Source organism: Moschus berezovskii, chromosome 20 (assembly GCF_049115385.1).
Source record: "Moschus berezovskii isolate FMDL1 chromosome 20, NW_MosBer_1.0, whole genome shotgun sequence".
Classification (NCBI taxonomy): domain Eukaryota; kingdom Metazoa; phylum Chordata; class Mammalia; order Artiodactyla; family Moschidae; genus Moschus; species Moschus berezovskii.
In genome coordinates this window covers 56764895-56782675 of record NC_142479.1, presented here as the reverse complement: position 1 = coordinate 56782675, position 17781 = coordinate 56764895, and the positions used below count along the sequence as shown (strand labels likewise).

General features: G+C 44.5%; 1 protein-coding gene across 1 annotated transcript in view; it reads right to left on the bottom strand.

The window, feature by feature from the left end:
* Positions 1-17626, bottom strand: part of NMT1 (N-myristoyltransferase 1) — a 30477-nt gene extending 12851 nt beyond the window's left edge. Inside the window, exons 1-3 of the mRNA XM_055408076.2 lie at positions 17464-17626; positions 5927-6035; positions 3190-3334 (exon numbers count right to left, since the gene is read on the bottom strand). Of these exons, the coding sequence (XP_055264051.1) occupies positions 3190-3334; positions 5927-6035; positions 17464-17594 (385 nt within the window). The 5' untranslated portion in view covers positions 17595-17626. The remainder of the gene's footprint in view (positions 1-3189; positions 3335-5926; positions 6036-17463) is intronic.
* Between the last annotated feature and the right edge of the window lie 155 nt (positions 17627-17781).

The window sequence follows — 17781 nt, the reverse complement described above, 5'->3', positions numbered from 1 at the left end:
TGGGAGACCTCAAGCCAAACAAGCAGGACAAGGGAAGGACAGTGAGGAAACCTCTCTTTCAGGGCCCAGGGCAACCAAGTCCAAGTTTGCGCTCTCCCTTTCTTTGGTAGAGTTACTCTCTAAACTAATCTAACTGTGGCCAAGATTCCAACCCACTAAGGTCAGGCAAAGAAAAAGGATTCCTCATCCCTCCATCAGTGTGGGAAAAGGGGTGACTTTTAAAAAGGAGAGTGACACAGTCTGAAAAGGGGATGACAAGCTGATTCGGGCACACAAGAGGACTGTTATCAGCTGAAAACACTGGCTGTTTAGAAGCCTTTCAATGGTGAACTTCGGATGATTGTAAACTTGAAATTAGGAGGAGGATTTTTAAAGAATTCTGGGTCTCTTGAAAGTGTTAGTTGCTCAGTCGTGCCCGAGTCCTCTGCGACCCCATGGACTGGGGCCTGCCAAGCTTCTCTGTCCATGGAATTCTCCAGGCAAGAAGACAGGAGTGTGTAGCCATTCCCTTCTCCAGGGGATCTTTCCAACCCAGGAATCACACCAGGTCTCCTGCATTACAGCCAGATTCATTACCGTCTGAGCCATGAGGGAAGTCCCTAGGTCTCTTGAGTGGAATACAATTTATTTCTAACTCTCCCCACAAGTCGGGGAGTGCGGCAAACACAGGACACTTGATATGATTGAGATTCACAATTACTAGCCCTCATTTAAGTGGAAAAAATGAAAGCAAGAAGCTATAAATGACACCACCCAAAGGACACTCAGAAGCAGAACTAGGGTGACACCTCAGCGACGTGGACCAACTGATGCCTGTGATGCAGTACTTTCTATCAGCTAACTCAGACACAGAGGAGGAATCCTTTATTTGGACTTGACTGACCTGAAAGGCAGACTGGCCAGACACTCGCAGTGACCCCTCTTCCAAAGAGTCCCACGCTCCACGCTGCCACAGGCACGGGGTGAGGAGACAAAACTGAGCCGGGACGTCCCTGCTGGTCCAGTGGCTGGAACTCACAGCTCCCCATGTAGGGGCTGGCGTTCAGTCCCTGGTTGGGGAGCTGGATCCCACATCCCACCACGAAGGTCAGAGGTCATGCATGCCTCAGCCAACACCCAATGCAGCCAAATAAACAGTAAAAAAAAAACACCAAAAAACTGAACCTCATTGCCCCTTTCCAAGATCATCCAGGTCCCAGTGAGGAGTACTGTGGCTTTTTCATAAGCTTTCTGAGAATAAAACTGGAGCACCCTCTAATTTATGGGTGGAGAAACTTTGGCAAACAACAAAAAGCAAAAGAGTCGAGGCAAAAGAGACTCCATTGTCCTAACCTGCTTCTTGACCAGGTGCCATGTCTGTGAAGAATAGAGTGAAGTCACCCATTTGCAAGTTCTTAATGAAAAATAAAATCAAACCAAAACTCCATCTGAAAACAGCAAAGATGGAGGCTTCCCTGTTAGTCCAGTGGCTAAGACCCCATGCTCCTAGTGCAGGGGTCCCGGGTTTGATCCTTTGTTGGGGAATAAAGATCCCACATGAGGCAACTCAGGAGAGTTCAAACGCCGCAACTAAAGATCCCACGTGCCACAACTAAGACCCAGACCAGTCAAATAAATAAAGATAAATAATAAATATTAAAAAAAAAAAAACAGTAAAGACGCATGGCAGCTCCCTCTGAATGTCTCTGTGTAATCCACTCAGAGGTGGAGCACGTAGCTCTTGATTCTTCCTGGGGGAGTGGTCACTGGGACCCGTTACTAGTAATGCCCAAGTAACAGCATTTGTTGCTCAGTCGCTCAGTTGCGTCTGACTCTTTGTGACCCCACGGACTGCAACATGCCAGGCTTCCCTGTCCTTCACTATCTCCCAGAGTTTGCTCAGATTCAAAAAGGTTTTGTGACCCAAAGCCTTGCTGGAGGGTTTAGACAGTGGCCTGGAACCTGGATGGCCTGGGCAGCCCGACAGACCTGGGGGATGGGTCAGGACAGGGTTCTAGTCAATAGACTTCAATAAAACAGTGCCTGCTGCCCGTTCACCACCCATAACCACCCGGGCTGCTTTGCTATCCACCCCGTAGGGGTACATCTCAGCCTGTTTCTGGACTGTGACTAAGCTGCCCGCGAACCATATGCTCCAGAGCAGAACTTCTCAAACTTTCAAAGTGGATGCAAACCCCCTGCAGGTTCTGATTCTGCAGGCCTAGGGCCTGAGCGTCTGCGTGTCTACCAGCTCTTTAGCAATGCCCGCCCACCCTGCTGGTTGGAGGGGCACGCTCTGGAGCAGACGACTCTCCTTGGGCACAGACGCCCCCTCCCCTCACCAGCCTTCCGCTCTGCCCCCAGCCCTCCTCCCCACCACACACGGTCAGCTCTCACCGCGTCTCTGGAGGGGAGTGCTAACACTGACAGCCTGAAGGTCACCTTCAGTTTGTGGTTCACACATACTTTTCTTTTTAACATACCTACTTTCCCAGCCACACAGAAAATAGAAGTTGGGCTACCGATGGGTTCCGAATCATGATGCAACCTCTACAGAAACTTCCTGGCAATAACGCCCTCTGCAGTCACCATGGAGGCAAGCTGTGGCTGGGTGTCAGCAGGCATCTCTAACCTGCTACAACCAGTCCCTTCTGGAATGCTCTTATTTTCTGCCCATCCCATCCCTCTGAGAGTTCATCATAGCTTTTTGATGAGGTGCCAACCAAACCTGTATACGGTAGTCCAAGTGTTAAACCATAACCGGTAATCAAAATGTCAAGTCATTATGCATTCAGTCAGCACAGCACACACTGTCTGAAAGACAAGGGGACGAGGCGGGGGACTGGCCCATTCCGGATTAAACACTTGCCCAGATATACTAGGCAGTCTCTCTATAAAATCTGTGTGAAACAATATATACATGGGCACACGTCCCCACTCATCAAGTGCCAAGGCACTGTCTTTCTTTGCAGATTTATAATGCATGATGGACTAAAAGGACCATTGTTTGTTCTCCATATGGGCCACTGTGAAATGATAAAGTCCCTGAACAACAGTCTTTTCTGAACTGCATTGGAAAGACTACCCTCTAAAAATGGACACCAAGGAACAACAGGACTCTCTTGTCCTCCCCCACAAATCCTGCATGAAACCTTTAGCATGGCTCAGGCACTCCCGTGCCCTCTCCTCGGGAAGAAGGCACATACATACCCAGTTTGGGGACAGGCTGCGTGTCCCAGAACTGGTAGCTTCGCTTGCTAGCCTCCTCCATTGTTTTTGCAGGTCCCTGACCCACTGAAAAAAGTTCAATAGCCTTCTGTATTTCCTGGATCCTCTCTGCTGGCAAAGAGTTCATCTGAAAAAGACAAAGTTGGGGAGAGAAAAGGTCCATTATGTTAATAAGCATTTTTGATTTATTCAAGTTCAGGAGTTAAGGGAGTACAACTCAGAGAAGGGGTGTGGCTTCTCAGAGGTCAGTTGCTACAGGACAGCTGGAAAGAGTGACTGATGATGAGCCGTGTGGTGGGTGGGTGCTTCCCACAGGGTTTCTCCTCTTCTTAGTCTTATGATGTTTGATGGCAAAACCTGGCTTAGTGTAAAATTTCAAACAATGCAGCAATGTAAATATATATACACAGAAGGTAAAAGACCCAACAGTCCTGTCCCTCAAATATAACCTTTGTCATCAACAGTCTTAAATTTGGGAGGTATGGTGGGAAAAGGCAAATATAATCTCAGACTTTTCTGCATACAAGTTCCAAACCCATACACGACTTTCAAAAACTCGAATGGCGGAGTATTATTTTACTGACTGTTCTTCTTTAAACACTCTATCTTACAGACCATTCCAGGGGGTCACGTGGACCTGCCCATTCAACAACTGACCTATAAGCACAGACCATAATGTATCTGGCCAACCTCCTACACTGGGCATTTGGTGATTCTGGTCTTCAGTTTGACAGACAGTGCTGTAATGAACTTTCTTCTGCATCTATTTTTTGCTCACTGAATAGGTCCTTCTGCAGGATAAAGTTTAAGAAAGGAAGACTGCTGGGTCAAAGGGGATGCACATTTGAGATTACATGTATTATCAACTTACTCTTTAAAAAGAGAATATCAGTTAAGAAAACAATGAACAGTGTATGAGAGTATGTTTCTCAAGACTCTCACCACTAGATTTACCAAATCTTAAACTCTGCCAATCTAAGGGGGGAAAATAGTTGCTTTAATTTTCATTATAAGTTGAACCATCTTTTCATATAAAAACCTTTTTCTTTGTGAATGGCCTGCTTATTTCATTATTTTAAACTGACTTATGTAGTGCAAGTAACTGCCCACTTTGTTATCTTTTGACTTTTTCAGAGAAGTTTGATAGTTGTCACTTTTTCTTTTATGGCTTCTGGGTCTTATGTCCGGTTTCAGATTCTACAAATACCTTGAGGTTCCTCTAATACTTAACTACTTCTTCTTTTCATTTAAATTGTAAAGGAAAGGGAGACTACAATACACGTATATTGCTCATTCCAGGGAGGCAGAACTCGGGTGGTTTTCATTTTGTTCCTGTTGCTAGGTTTTTCCCTACACTCCCTATTATGCATGGCATCATTCTCATAAAGAGAAAAACAGAAGGGCTATGCAAATGGTGTTTTGCTGTGATTTTCTAATTTTGAAGTGAACCATTTTGATAAAAGTTTGAGTTCAAACCCCCAACGGAGTCATCCAAACACCCACCCCCAGAGAAAGAAACAAACAAGAATCCCTGAAGCAGAAGTAGGGCTTGGGCTTGAATTCCTGACTGAAAGACCTGGGTAAATCACTTCCTCACATCTTTAAAACGGGAAGACTCCCACCTACCTTGTAGAGAAGTTGAAGGCACCTCATTAATTTAAACGATGTGCCCGGCAAGAACCTAGCTAGCCAACATGGTAGCCAACAATGGTGACTTTTTTCATAGTGGGTTTGGTATTGAAATATTAAAAAAACTGCTTGAAGCTGTCATCTCAATAAGGTAAAAGATTTGAGGGGGAGTATAACTTTTGAGGCATAAAGCAAAGGGTGGGTATACTGATGAGACTAGATTTTCTGTGAGGCTTGTAAACGGAGGTAATGCTAAGACAGGAATTATGGATTTGTTTTGAGCTTCCTCCAGGGCCTGCTTTGAAGAGGATAGCACTTATCTGAAATAAAAGGTTTTCTTTTTTTTTTTTAAAGAAACGTTAATCTTTATTTCTATATTCAATGTCTGAAGACCAGACTGTGTGTGGCATATGGCATCTTAGTTCCTGACCAGGGATCAAACCCATGCCTCCTGAATTAGGAGCTCAGAGTCTTAACCATTGGACCGCCAGGGAAAACCTAAAAGGTTTTCTTTTCTTAATGCTGTTTTATTTACGAAACAAAACAATCCTCACTCACACTTCTGTGTTTCGTGTCCATGTGTCAGTCTTAGCCGTAAGCTTTAGGTCAGCAGTTCTATGGAACTCGGAAATGGGCTCTGTGGGGGTCTCAGTTCTCAGTACTGTGACTATGGCATCAAGAGAATGCTTGACAAACATAAAGGTCTGCCTTAAAAAGAACAGACCTTCATTTTCATAGTGGTGGGGACCGAAGAAAGAAAAGGCCAAGAACCACTACCCCAGGCCACAGCGGGGCTGTCGTAAGGGAATTACTCTCCGGCACCTAGCACAGCACCACATGCAGTTATGCACCTGTAAATTCTGAGGGGGCACTGCGCTTGGGGGTCAGTGTCTAATCTGCTGTGCCTTTCAAGGTAGAACGGCAGTTTCATCACCTAGGTCTAGGGCAGCAGGGGAAGCCTACCCCTCCATCTTAAACTAATAGCAGTGGAGACTGGCAATCTATTACATTGTTCCCATGTATTTATCCCAATGTGCTCTCTTTCAAAAAAGCGACTCTCAGGCCCAAGAAAACAGAGCCTCCTTGTTACCTTCACAGGCTGATCCTGGGCTGAATCTGTCTCGCTGCCTTTCTCTTTCTTCTTTTTTTGTTTCTTTTTCTTCTTTTTGGCTCCTGTGTCATTGGCTGGACTCAAACCACTGTAAGACAAAGTAAATACTGATGCAGGCTTTTTAAAAAATCATCTGTTTTGAGCTGCACTGACAAAGAGCTTTCTGTGGACCCAGACCTTCCTTAATCAAGCCTGTGGGCTTCAGAAGCAGACCAGAGAATCCAGGCCCCAAAAGGGGCATTTGGAGAATGCCAGCAGACACAGCTCTCCTCTCCATTCCCACCAGGGAGGGAGAGTGCCCAGGGAGGGAGCCATGTGCAAGGAACAGCCTGTTTGTTTGAAAGGACCTCTTCTGTTCTTGCTTCTATTTTATGTGGTTTATTTTATTTTTTTGGCTGTGCCGATTGGCTTGAAGGATCCTAGCTCCATGACCAAGAATGGAACCTGGGCCCTCAGCAGCGAAACAGTGGAGTCCTAACCCCTGGACCACCAGGGAATTCCAATGGTTCGTTTCCTTTAAATTGCCAGGTTGCCTGCATCAAAGGTAAATGTAATTGTTAACAGGGCATTCATGTTACCAACTCTTCCTTAGAGTCCAGAATTTAAAGGGACGACAGCCCAAAGTGATCTTTTGGAAACTCTTCCTCACTTCCACTTCCCCCATCCTGCTGCACTGGGTTCTCTGAGCTGCCCCAGCTGAACCTAAGACACAGGCAGTTCTGGAAGGGAGGAAGGAGCAAGGAAAAGGGCAGCTTAATGTTGCTGTGCTCTGTGTACAAAATTGTCAAGTGATCATGAGAAATGTCTAAATCAGGCCTGTAGGATAGAGGCCAACGGTCAGCCGGCTCGACTGGGTGACCCCACCGGCAAAACCCAGCACTAAGAATCATGGGAAAACAACAACAATGAACACCCAGCCAGCCCTGCTCAGAAGAGATTCACATGGAACATGTGTGTGCGTGTGAACCACAGCAACGGGGATTTCCTCCTGCTGCTTTCATTCTGCATGACTCACCCAACGAAGGAAGCAAAAACAATTTCTTAGCCACATTTAATTGTTTTCTACAGGCTTTTAAAAAATTGTATCGCCTCTCAACATTTCTACTGAGACACAAATCACGTATTACACTGTGTTTTGCTAACATTTTTTTCATTTATTCACTCCCAAATGCTTTCTCCCAATTCTTGTTGAGTTTCGGATATTAGTTTTGATTCTGGGTTTCCCTCATTTTATTGATGAATTTTAAGGTTCACTTTGAAGCCTGCTTTCCTAATCACTGTCAAAGTTAAGTTCCTGCTTTTCAGTGATTTTGGCATTGTCAGACTGGGAGTAATACCGGACTATCACGCTGCCATTCTCTCTGGAAATTTTCCGTTAAATAATTGAAAATAAAGGGCTTCTCTGGTGACTCAATGGTAATGAGTCCACCTGCCAATGCAAGAGAGACAGGTTCAATCCCTGGTTCAGGAAGATCCCACATGCCTCGGAGCAACTAAGCCCGTGCACAACTACTGAGCCTGTGCAAGCCTGTGCCCTGGAGTCCCAGGAGCCGCAACTATCGAGCCCACCTGCTGCAAGCACTGAAGTCCCGGTACTCTAGAGAAGTCACTGCAATGAGAAGCTGGCACAAACAGGACTACAGAGCAAGCCCCTGCTTGCTAGAGAAAAGTACGAACAGCAACGAAGACCCAACACAGCCAAAAAAAAATTTTTTTTAAAGAAAGTAAAAATTAGGAGTCCAATCAAAGGGTACCGTAAACCCTAATCTGCAGATCAGCTAAGTGCCGGGTATTGTTTTAGCTGTATAGGCTAGATAACCAGTTTTCAAAGAATTAAAATAGTATAAAATACATTTTACACACCATCGTGGTAAGTACGGAGAAGGCAATGGCAAGCCACTCCAGTACTCTTGCCTAGAAAATCCCATGGATGGAGGAGCCTGGTAGGCTGCAGTCCGTGGGTCGCTAAGGGTCGGACACGACTGAGCGACTTCACTTTCACTTTTCACTTTCACACATTGGAGAAGGAAATGGCAACCCACTCCAGTGTTCTTGCCTGGAGAATCCCAGGGACGGGGGAGCCTGGTGGGCTTCCGTCTATGGCGTCACACAGAGTCGGACACGACTGAAGTGACTTAGCAGCAGCAGTGGTAAGTACTATTTAAGCTTTATTTTATAATTCAGAAAGGCTTCATGGTCTTAAAGTGCCTGGGGGTTATTATGATATTAACTCTCATCTCCAAGTACGTGGTGTAGGGAGCAGGCAACGTGCTGCCATTTCCTGTTGCAGAATGTCTTCAGGTTTCTGTCTTCCTGGTCCTGGCCGGAAGCACTCGCATCCACACTTCATGACCTTACACTTGGACTAAAGGAATCCCCAGCCATTCCTGGATCTCCCTGACCTCACAAGTGCTCTGCCTTATCCTAAACTCTGCACAGCAGTGGGACTCGCCAAAGTGAAAATGGCTTTCCAGGAGTCCCTCCCAAGCTTGAAAGTCTACGGTGACAGCGGCTTCTTACTCTAGAAGGTATCCGACCCAGCCTTCCCCTTGGCCCCTCACATTCAGTTCCCATCTAGCTCATCCACTCTCACCACCACTGCTCTGGAATAAGTGTGCCTGCACCCGTGGGGCGGAGAAGGCAATGGCACCCCACTCCAGTACTCTTGCCGAGAAAATCCCATGGATGGAGGACCCCAGTCCGTGGGGTCGCTAAGGGTCGGACACGACTGAGCGACTTCACTTTCACTTTTCACTTTCACACATTGGAGAAGGAAATGGCAACCCACTCCAGTGTTCTTGCCTGGAGAATCCCAGGGACGGGGGAGCCTGGTGGGCTTCCATCTATGGGGTCACACAGGGTCGGACACGACTGAAGTGACTTAGCAGCAGCAGCAGCAGCACCCGTGGGGCCAGGCCTCTCATCAGGCCCCTGGTGCAGAGAGACTGAAGTCAGAGAGATCACGTCAAGGCTGGAGGTTACTTTATTCCCAGTGTAAGGTCATGAAGTACAGATGCAAATGCACTTCCTAGGTATCATACCAGTGGGACCCAGAAGGCACAACACAGAAAGAAAACTGATAACACTGAGAGGGGGAATAAGGCAAACTCCTTAAAACTAGAAGCTCAGCAAAACGCCCAAGGCAAAGAACAGGAACTCTGAAGCCATTTACGAACTGGAGATAAAAGTTTTCCTCTTATTATCTCGATTTTGATATCGTGCACAGGTCTGTTTGCAGTCTATGACAACTCCTCTGTGGTTTTCTGATTCCAGAGACATTCTCACTTCAGTCTCAGGATTATGAGGTTTAACAGCTGGTTGATGGTAGGAGACAAAGCAGGGTTCCATTGCTGATACAATTTATAAGTCCTTACTCATTTCAGCTTATGGAATGAATTCTCTGGTCCCTGTAAGTGAATTACCAAAAGAATTTTTTTTTTATGGGAAAAAAGCATCAAAAAGATTAAAGTGAAGAACTGCTGCATATTAACCAGCTGGACACTTACTAAACACAATTTCACATAAGGAAAATAGAAGGAATTACTCCCTCCAACTGTAGACATCTTTTCACATGGGCGAAATCCCTAAAAAGTTCCCTTCCTGCCTTTGTTCTTGCTGTTCAGTGGAAGCAGCCATCTCTTCACAGACTCCATTTCTAGGGAAGGACCTTGGGCTGAACTCTTGTTCTGTTTTATGCATTACAAGTGCATAATACAAGTGCCTGGCAAACTCCAAGACCTAAACTAAAACCAGAGAGCTAATTTCATTTTCCTTGTATTGGCTTGAATCTGCACGTGCAGTTACTGGGCTACGATCCTGTCTCAACCTGTACATAAAGAACACGGAGAGGAGACACTTGAAGAACAAAGGGAAGTTTAAAAGAAAAGTCAGTCTCTGAGCGACCAGGTACTGAGCCACCTTCATGATAGCATCATGAGCTCATCATGGTCTCTCAGTTAACAAGTCAAACAGGAAGACAAGTGACTCACAGAAGAGACTTCCAAGGAGCCCAGGAGGGTTAGCTCTCTACATGATTATAATAACTTTAATCATCCGTAAGAAACCAAACCAAGCTCAGAGGCCTTGAGAGTAGGTCTTAGGAATATTAGGGGTAGCTTCTTAGGAAGCATCTTAGGAAGCCAATACCATTTCACAGAAGGATGGGCTCAATTCGGATTTAGGAAGAACGAAACCAAAGGACCCCATGGAAGCAAGACTGGTCCTCCTCAAAAGAATTTGGCTTCATTTTAAAGGGACCTGCACTGGGTGGGTATCCCTGGGTGTGCTGGGACTCTGCAAATGAAAACAAAAAATCTCTCAGAGATCTTACTAAACCTGTCAGTCACCCTAACATACTTCAAAGGGATGGGCCAGCACCTTGGAATACGGCAAATCAAAGTCCACCTTTGCTTCATTTGGTTCCAAAATAATGAGCAGAGAATTAGTGAAATTGCCAGCTCTTTTTTTTTGGAGAAGGGGCTGTTTGCCTGCAATGGAAAAGGAGACGGGAGTTCACATAAAAATTTTGGAATGCACATTCTAAATTAAAGCTGATCAACTCATTAATGACTAACCTAGCAAGTATGGGGTAAGTGAACAGAATGACAAAACCAGGAACAAGGAAGAAAAGCGATCATGAAATGTCATTTTTAAAGGAAGGTCAAAATATTCTAAGTTCAAACAAGTAAGAAATCCTATGGATGCCTGGAAGAAAGTCAGGGTTGGGGGAGGAGATGGAAAAGGAACCTCAGTACTTATTTCTAGAAGCAGAACACAGCATTAGAGTGTGAGCGTGGTGGGAGGGAAGGGCAAGCTGACAAGAACAGCAGCGAAGCTCTAAACAACAGGAGCAGGCTGGGTCCACGACTCAGGCCTCCTCTTAATCCTGCCGATGCCAAAGTCCACTCAAAGGTGCGGGGCTGTGGGACAGAAAGTTGTTATCCTGGAAGCTAAACCACCGGGGCTGGAAGGAGCTCTCAGGGCCATCTGGCTTAACCTGTTGTTTACAGAAGAGGAAACCAAGGCCCAGGGGCGTGAGGCATCAACGAACAGACTGGAACCCAGGGACAAGTCACCAATCTAAGGACCTGGCCCACTCGACTCCCAATCACTGAAGCCTCATTCCCTGTGAGAATTTATCTGAGAACCTTCAAAAGCCCTAAACCAAATTTCTGTGTGACAGATGCGCAGATACTAAAGGCAAGAAGGAGTGTGAGCCACATTTTATCCAGGAAGCCTCCTCTGACTACTCCAGCTCTCGTGCTCCTCGAGGTCTGTCTCTTTTAAGGTTATGATCTCCCGTACAATTTAATACTTTACATATAATAATGAGTTGCTGCCTGGCTTCCCAATGAGATAAAAAAATTTTTCCTTAGTCTAGGGACCCCATCTTACACAGCTGTTTCTCACAGCATCCCTAGTTATGCTGAGCACACAATTGAGAGTTCACCAAATACATGCTTGACTGACGCTTTCCAGGCGTTAACAGACTAAAATAAAGCCCTGAGAAGCTAGAGCCCAAAAAAGGGGCAACAAAACATCTTCAGCAATATTTCCAGAGGACAGCTGTGCTAATGTTCTGAGAGTGGTAGCGATGCGAGGCTCTTTTGAGACACTGTTTGAGATTTTAAATGATCAAATTTCTCATTCAATTTTCAACTCTCTTATTGTCTCCTCCCTCCTTAGGACAAGAGTTAAAACAAAAAAGCTCCATTTTAACCATTTCCAATGGTTCCAATGTCTGAAACACAGACCATGGGTTTAGGTTTGATTATGAGAGCAAAAGAAAAAAATAAAAGAGTTCAGAAAAGGAAATTCACAACTTTCGGTTACCTGTTTGCTACCTCCTAGAAGTAGAATTAAGCTGGAAGTTAATTTTTTAGGCTCAAATTCAAAATTTCCAGAGAAACTTACTAAATAAATAACTAGCCTCTAATGTCCTTCTGAAGGAAATGGCAACCCACTCCAGTGTTCTTGCCTGGAGAGTCCCAGGGACAGCGGAGCCTGGTAGGCTGCCGTCTATGGGTCGCAGTCGGACACGACTGATGCGACTTAGCAGCAGCAGCAGCAGTAACGTCCTTCTGATGCCACTTGTAGACATCAGGAAATTCTTCTGCAAATCAATTTTTTTCTATTTTTTGGCCACACAGCAGCTTGCAGGACCTTAGTTCCCCAACCAGGGATTATACTCAGGGCCACAGCAGTGAAAGCGCTGAGTCCTAACCACTGGACTCCCAGGAAACTCCCCTTCTGCAAATCAATTTACTCCTGAGGTGTGATTCACCAGCAAGCCTATTGGTAGCGTATTCAGAAGACCCAAACCCAGGTGAACGCGGTGGTGTTTACAAGGGGCACAGGTGGAAACCACGTGGTGTGGATCAGTATAGCTGCCGATCCTCTGAACTGCTGAGGCTGCAGAGTCACTTAATGCCATCCCCCAAACTTTGCAAGCTCCCACCGTCAGTCACTCACAAAAAACTGCCTTTGAGTCCTAAATGATCGTAAAAATAAAAACTTTACTACTGCTGTCAAGGTGCCCAGGAGGCCTGTGAAAAGAACAGCAGGATGGGAAAGGATTACCAAAGATTGTTTTTACTGCCACCCTCTGCCCTCCCTGGGTTAGCCAGAGTTTTGGGGGTGAACCAGCCAATCCTGCCATGAAGGAAAGCTGGTTTTTTTCAGGTGTCACAAGAGCCCTGATACACTAAGTAGTTCAAAATGGGAATGAGATGGAAATGTAAATTCTACATACTCTGGGTTGGTCTGGTGAGCTAGACTGTAACCTGGCAACTCCAAGGTCAAATCAGATGCAGTTCAGAGACCATTTTCAGTAATTTTCTGAGTAGGGACTCGAAGCCTGCAGCAATTTCACACATTGGAATGACTCTGAAAAAGATACCAATCTATCAAGGACAATTTAAAGGAGCCAGCCACCTCCATCACCCACTGGTTCCCTAGTTTGGGAAAGTCCATGGGTTACTGAACACATTCAAAGACAGAATGCACACTGCTGCAGAGTCTGAAGGAAGGAATCAACGCAAGTAAGGAAAAGAAATCCAGCAAGTTCAGAATGGATCCTCCTGGGTGTCAAAGGGAGAGGTGGATTGGCAAATCCCAAGCCTCATTCAGTTCAGTTCAGTTCAGTCGCTCAGTCGTGTCCGACTCTTTGCAACCCCATGAATCACAGCACGCCAGGCCTCCTTGTCCATCACCAACTCCTGGAGTTCACTCAAACTCATGTCCATAGAGTTGGTGATGCCATCCAGCCATCTCATTCTCTGTCGTCCCCTTCTCCTCCTGCCCCCAATCCCTCCTAGCATCAGACTCTTTTCCAGTGAGTCAATTCTTCGCATGAGGTGGCCACACACACAAAAGCTAAATCAGTCTTTATTAGTTAAGTCTACACAAGATAATCCATGTAAAGGATTTTAGCACAGGGTTCAGCACAGTCACATTAGCAACAGAGAACATTTATTGACCACTTAACAACAGTGAAGCCTCCTTAGCTCTCTCTCAGCAGAGGAAAAAAATCTGCAGTAAGTACAGACCTTGTTGAAGAATATTAGTTTTGTTTTTGCTTTGGTGCTTTTAACAGACAACACCATATTTTGTGGGCCTAAATGCAACTGTCACAAGAGTACCTCATCCCTGGGGAACTGGAAGAGAGGCTTGTAGGGCAGAGATTTCAGACAAAAGGTTAAAGAGGAAGAGCTGAAGCAGCAACCTCCTAAAGTTACCGAATCTGTGGTCCCCAAACTTATGGACTCTGCAGGGAAAGGGTTAAGGGCAGACTTAGTAAAGCTGGGACATTTTACAGTGAGCACATTAGTTAAACAATGTGAAAAATCAGCAAAACTGCTTTGCCATGAGCAGCAGTCTCCCAGAAATAGGCTCTCATTTACTTTTCATTTCTTCTGCTTTCCAGCCTTTTCTCTTTGAAGCAGCTCTTGATTAGTTTCTTTTTAATTGCCACTTAAATGGGAAATAAAATTAGAACACTTATTTGATATCAGTGATGAGGCTTCTCTTTTCATTTCTGCTTTGATCTAGTTTTGAAGAACCAAAAGCTGATGGGAGAAATTAAGAAAAAGGAACTAAAAAGATTTCTTCCTTCTAAGGACCAGATACAGCTATAAGCCATCAAATAAATGTGGAAAGAGCCACTCTTGGAGAAGCTGAAGAATAAAACAGAAGAAAGTAAGGATAGCTTTATGGAATTCCATTCAAAAAGACCTCTCTTTTCTCTTAAGTTTCTTCATAAGGAATAATATCGCATCATCAGGAAGTAAGAAAAACTTCTAAGAACCCATTTTAACCTGTCCCCATGGAGTAAGAGAACAGAATGGGAAACAGACATCCCTGATCAAAGTGTTCTTGACCAATGACTTCCCAGCATCTCAGTGGTATTAACGACATTGCAAAATAAATTCCAACAGCATTCTAACAGCAAAACAGTGTAAAAATTCTTTCCCATTCCAAAGCATCCAAATAAACTTTGTTATCTCACAATTAAAATCTACTGCCAGCTGATAAGGTTTATTCTTCAGCGATAAATCTCTTACTAAAAACAAGCAAGCAAATTAAAATCCTATAGATGAATCATGACCCGCAGGGGGATGTAGTATAAAGATTATTTTAGCCTGACTCTCCACTCAATTAACTGCTCAAGGTAACTTACACCAGGTAACTGGGGGGATTGGGCTGAGGATAATGCTACCCTCCTTTCTTTCCTCAGTTCAGTGGATTTTTTAAAAAACAGAAAAACTATAAAGAGATACACACTCACATGCACACATCTATACTATAGATGTATGCCTGTGAACATGTGTGTGCTTTTATGTATACATGAAATTTATACCAGCCAAATGTTTAATTATGGAAGAAAAAAACTCAGGACTAGAAAAATTAAGAACTAAAATACATAAAGAAGGGACATAAGAACCAGCACCAATGCACTTCCTATTATTCCAGTCCATGAACGCAGCTCATTTCATCAGTGTAAAGCACTGAGCCCATCCTGAAAGAAAGGCCCAAGAGAACAAGGGTTGGTTTGAACGATCATTAACTTTTATTGCATATTGTCTGTTAGAACTGTTAGCATCAAAAGGAGATATTTTGGTTCCTCTACACTTTGAGTACACTTAAAATAATATTAAGAAAAGACATGCAACATTTCAAAAAGCCAAAAAACAGTGGAAAACTTCCATGACAAAACTGAAGGATAATTGATTTCTGTGGGTACTTCACAGTAACTATAATAAGGCTTACGAGACTTATTTGGGAAAAATTAAGTGTACACGTGAGAAAAATCTGATATCCTTCTCCTCAGTGAGGAAAAAGGAAGCTGCACTAACACTGGGCTACAAAGTTTTAACATGTCATTCATTCATCCAGCAAAGAGTCACGAATACCCACTGACTGCCAGCCATCTCAAAGACAGCATTCCTGTTCTGAAACTCCTCGTGGTCAGGTAAGACAAGCCTGGATACAAATGTTACTGAAGTACTGTCATGATAAAAGCTACAAAAAAATACAGTATGTGATGGCCTAAGGTGGAGAGGGTTGGGGGGAGGACAGGGCAGATCTGAAGAAACAGAAGGGGGAAGGCTGCTTCAGATGTTATCTCATGTAATCTGGACAACTGGAGGTTAAATAACTTTCCCAAGGACACAGGACTATTTAATGTCAAACCAGGCTTTGAACACAGGTTTGAATGATTCCAAAGTCTATGCTTTTCCCATTATACTACACAAAACCATTTCCTTCTGACAATTAATGGAAAAAATGTCAAGTCTATCCCAGATTCCAAGTGCCAGAACTAGACTCTGCCCTTCAGGCTGGGTCCTCTGTTTTTCACCTACGACCTCCAAGCTCACTCATACAGATCTCTAGATTTGGGATACTAATAAACTTAATTTGTTCACCCAGCCCATAACCATGCACTTCCAAAGAGTTTTTTAAGGTTACCACTTTGTTGTACTTTAAATAAAACACAGAACTTTGCCAAACAGTCCTGCAAAGTGATTCATAGATTACAGGCAACAAAACCAACTAACAAGCTACAGACACTGGTCAGGGCAACAGTTTAGCACTGAAAACTAAAAGCAACTACACACACAGCAAAGATGAAGTGGTACTTTCACTTCTGAAACGAGTCTCAAATTCAACAACTCTCACATGTGATTGGGGTCTCTACTCAAAAAGGGTCACTTTCCCTCCTTCCTGTTTCTAGTTCCTCTTTTTCAGCTCTTCCTTTCTCAGGAATCTAGAAGTTTTTATTACATTAGATCTGTGTGCAAAAGAACACAGTCCTATAAAAACCAAATCTGACAAGCTTCCTTCTCCCCTACATCTTCCTGTGGTTTTAAAGCTGACTGAAGAACATAAAGCTACATCTTTTAACCTAAGCATTCATCACAAGCCACTTATAAGCTACTTAAATAATCCTTTGTTCTCCTATCACCTCAAGGTAACAGAATCTCTCTTTAAAGTTTATCCAAAGACCTCAACCTTCCACTTTTACCTCCAGGAACCACCAACCGATTGATTCAGCAAACGACAAGACGGCTACGAAAATCAGACTACCAAAGACTCAGCCAAAGTTTTACATCCAAGAGTCTCTCGTGACTTTCCGTTAGGAAACATATATACAGATAAGGAGAGTGAGCCTCTGCACCAGCCACTGTACAATGGGAGGAAAGAGAAGTGATCGGGTGTGGCTTAAATTTGGAAGCTCAAAACTCAAACGTCTGACGCATTCCTTCTACCCGAGGAATAGTTTATCGGAAGCAAGACCCTAAAGTACAGGAGACGCAGTATTACACCACTTCCAAACTGTCCAAGGAAGCACCATCACTCAATTTCTTGAAGCTCGAAGCTACTTCGCAAAGTTAATAGAGCAAAGATATTGAAAGACCTAACTGTATGTTGCTTGGGAAACTTATGGATCATTTGGAGCAGCGACACCATATACATCAAAATATTATCGTACAGTAATTACATAGGGTTTATAAGGTGAGTTTAAATCTTGGGATTCTCTAGTAGTGACATTTTTACAACATAATTATGGTTGGTGTAGCCTGATGAATTTCCTCCTTGAAGGTGAACTGCAGTGAAACGTTTTATTATTCGTTTACTGCTAATCATGTTGTTCATACACCACCACTGTAAGTAACATTCCTTTTGAACTGTACTGTTAGATTGACCTGTGTTGTGGCATCGAAGGCCATCGTCCAACATGCTCTTTTCCCCGGACGCGCATGAGCCACATTACGGGAACATTACACAGAAGAACTTTTATATAATAAAAGTATTGAATGTCTCTGGGCCTTAACATACTGAGCACCCACCCCTGATAAATGACAAAGACAGCAACCAATCGCCAGACAGTATTCCAATGTCTCAGCCAATAGGAATGTGGGGGTAGGGCTACACTAAGCTCCCGGTGACTTCCCCGCACCCCAGAGACCCAGGTTGTGGCGGACTGGATGGGAATTGGACTCCGAGGATTTCGTTACCCCCGGTTGTAGCTGTGGTCCTCCTCGTTCTCGCAATCGCTGCAGTGCTCATGGCCGTTTCCATTCCCTGCCATCATCTGCGGCAGCGGAGGTGCCGGCGGCTTCACTGCTGTATCACTCTCGTCCGCCATCTTGAGTTGCGAGAGCCGGCCTCCGCGCCTCGCTACATGGGGGGTTCCTATTGGACAAGGGGAACTTGCACGATATTCTGGGTTTTGTAGTTTTTGTGGCGAAAGTAGCGGTAGCTAGGAGCAGGTTATTCCCGGGAAACAGGAACAAGGTGGACTACAATACCCAGAAATCTAGAGAGGAGGCAGT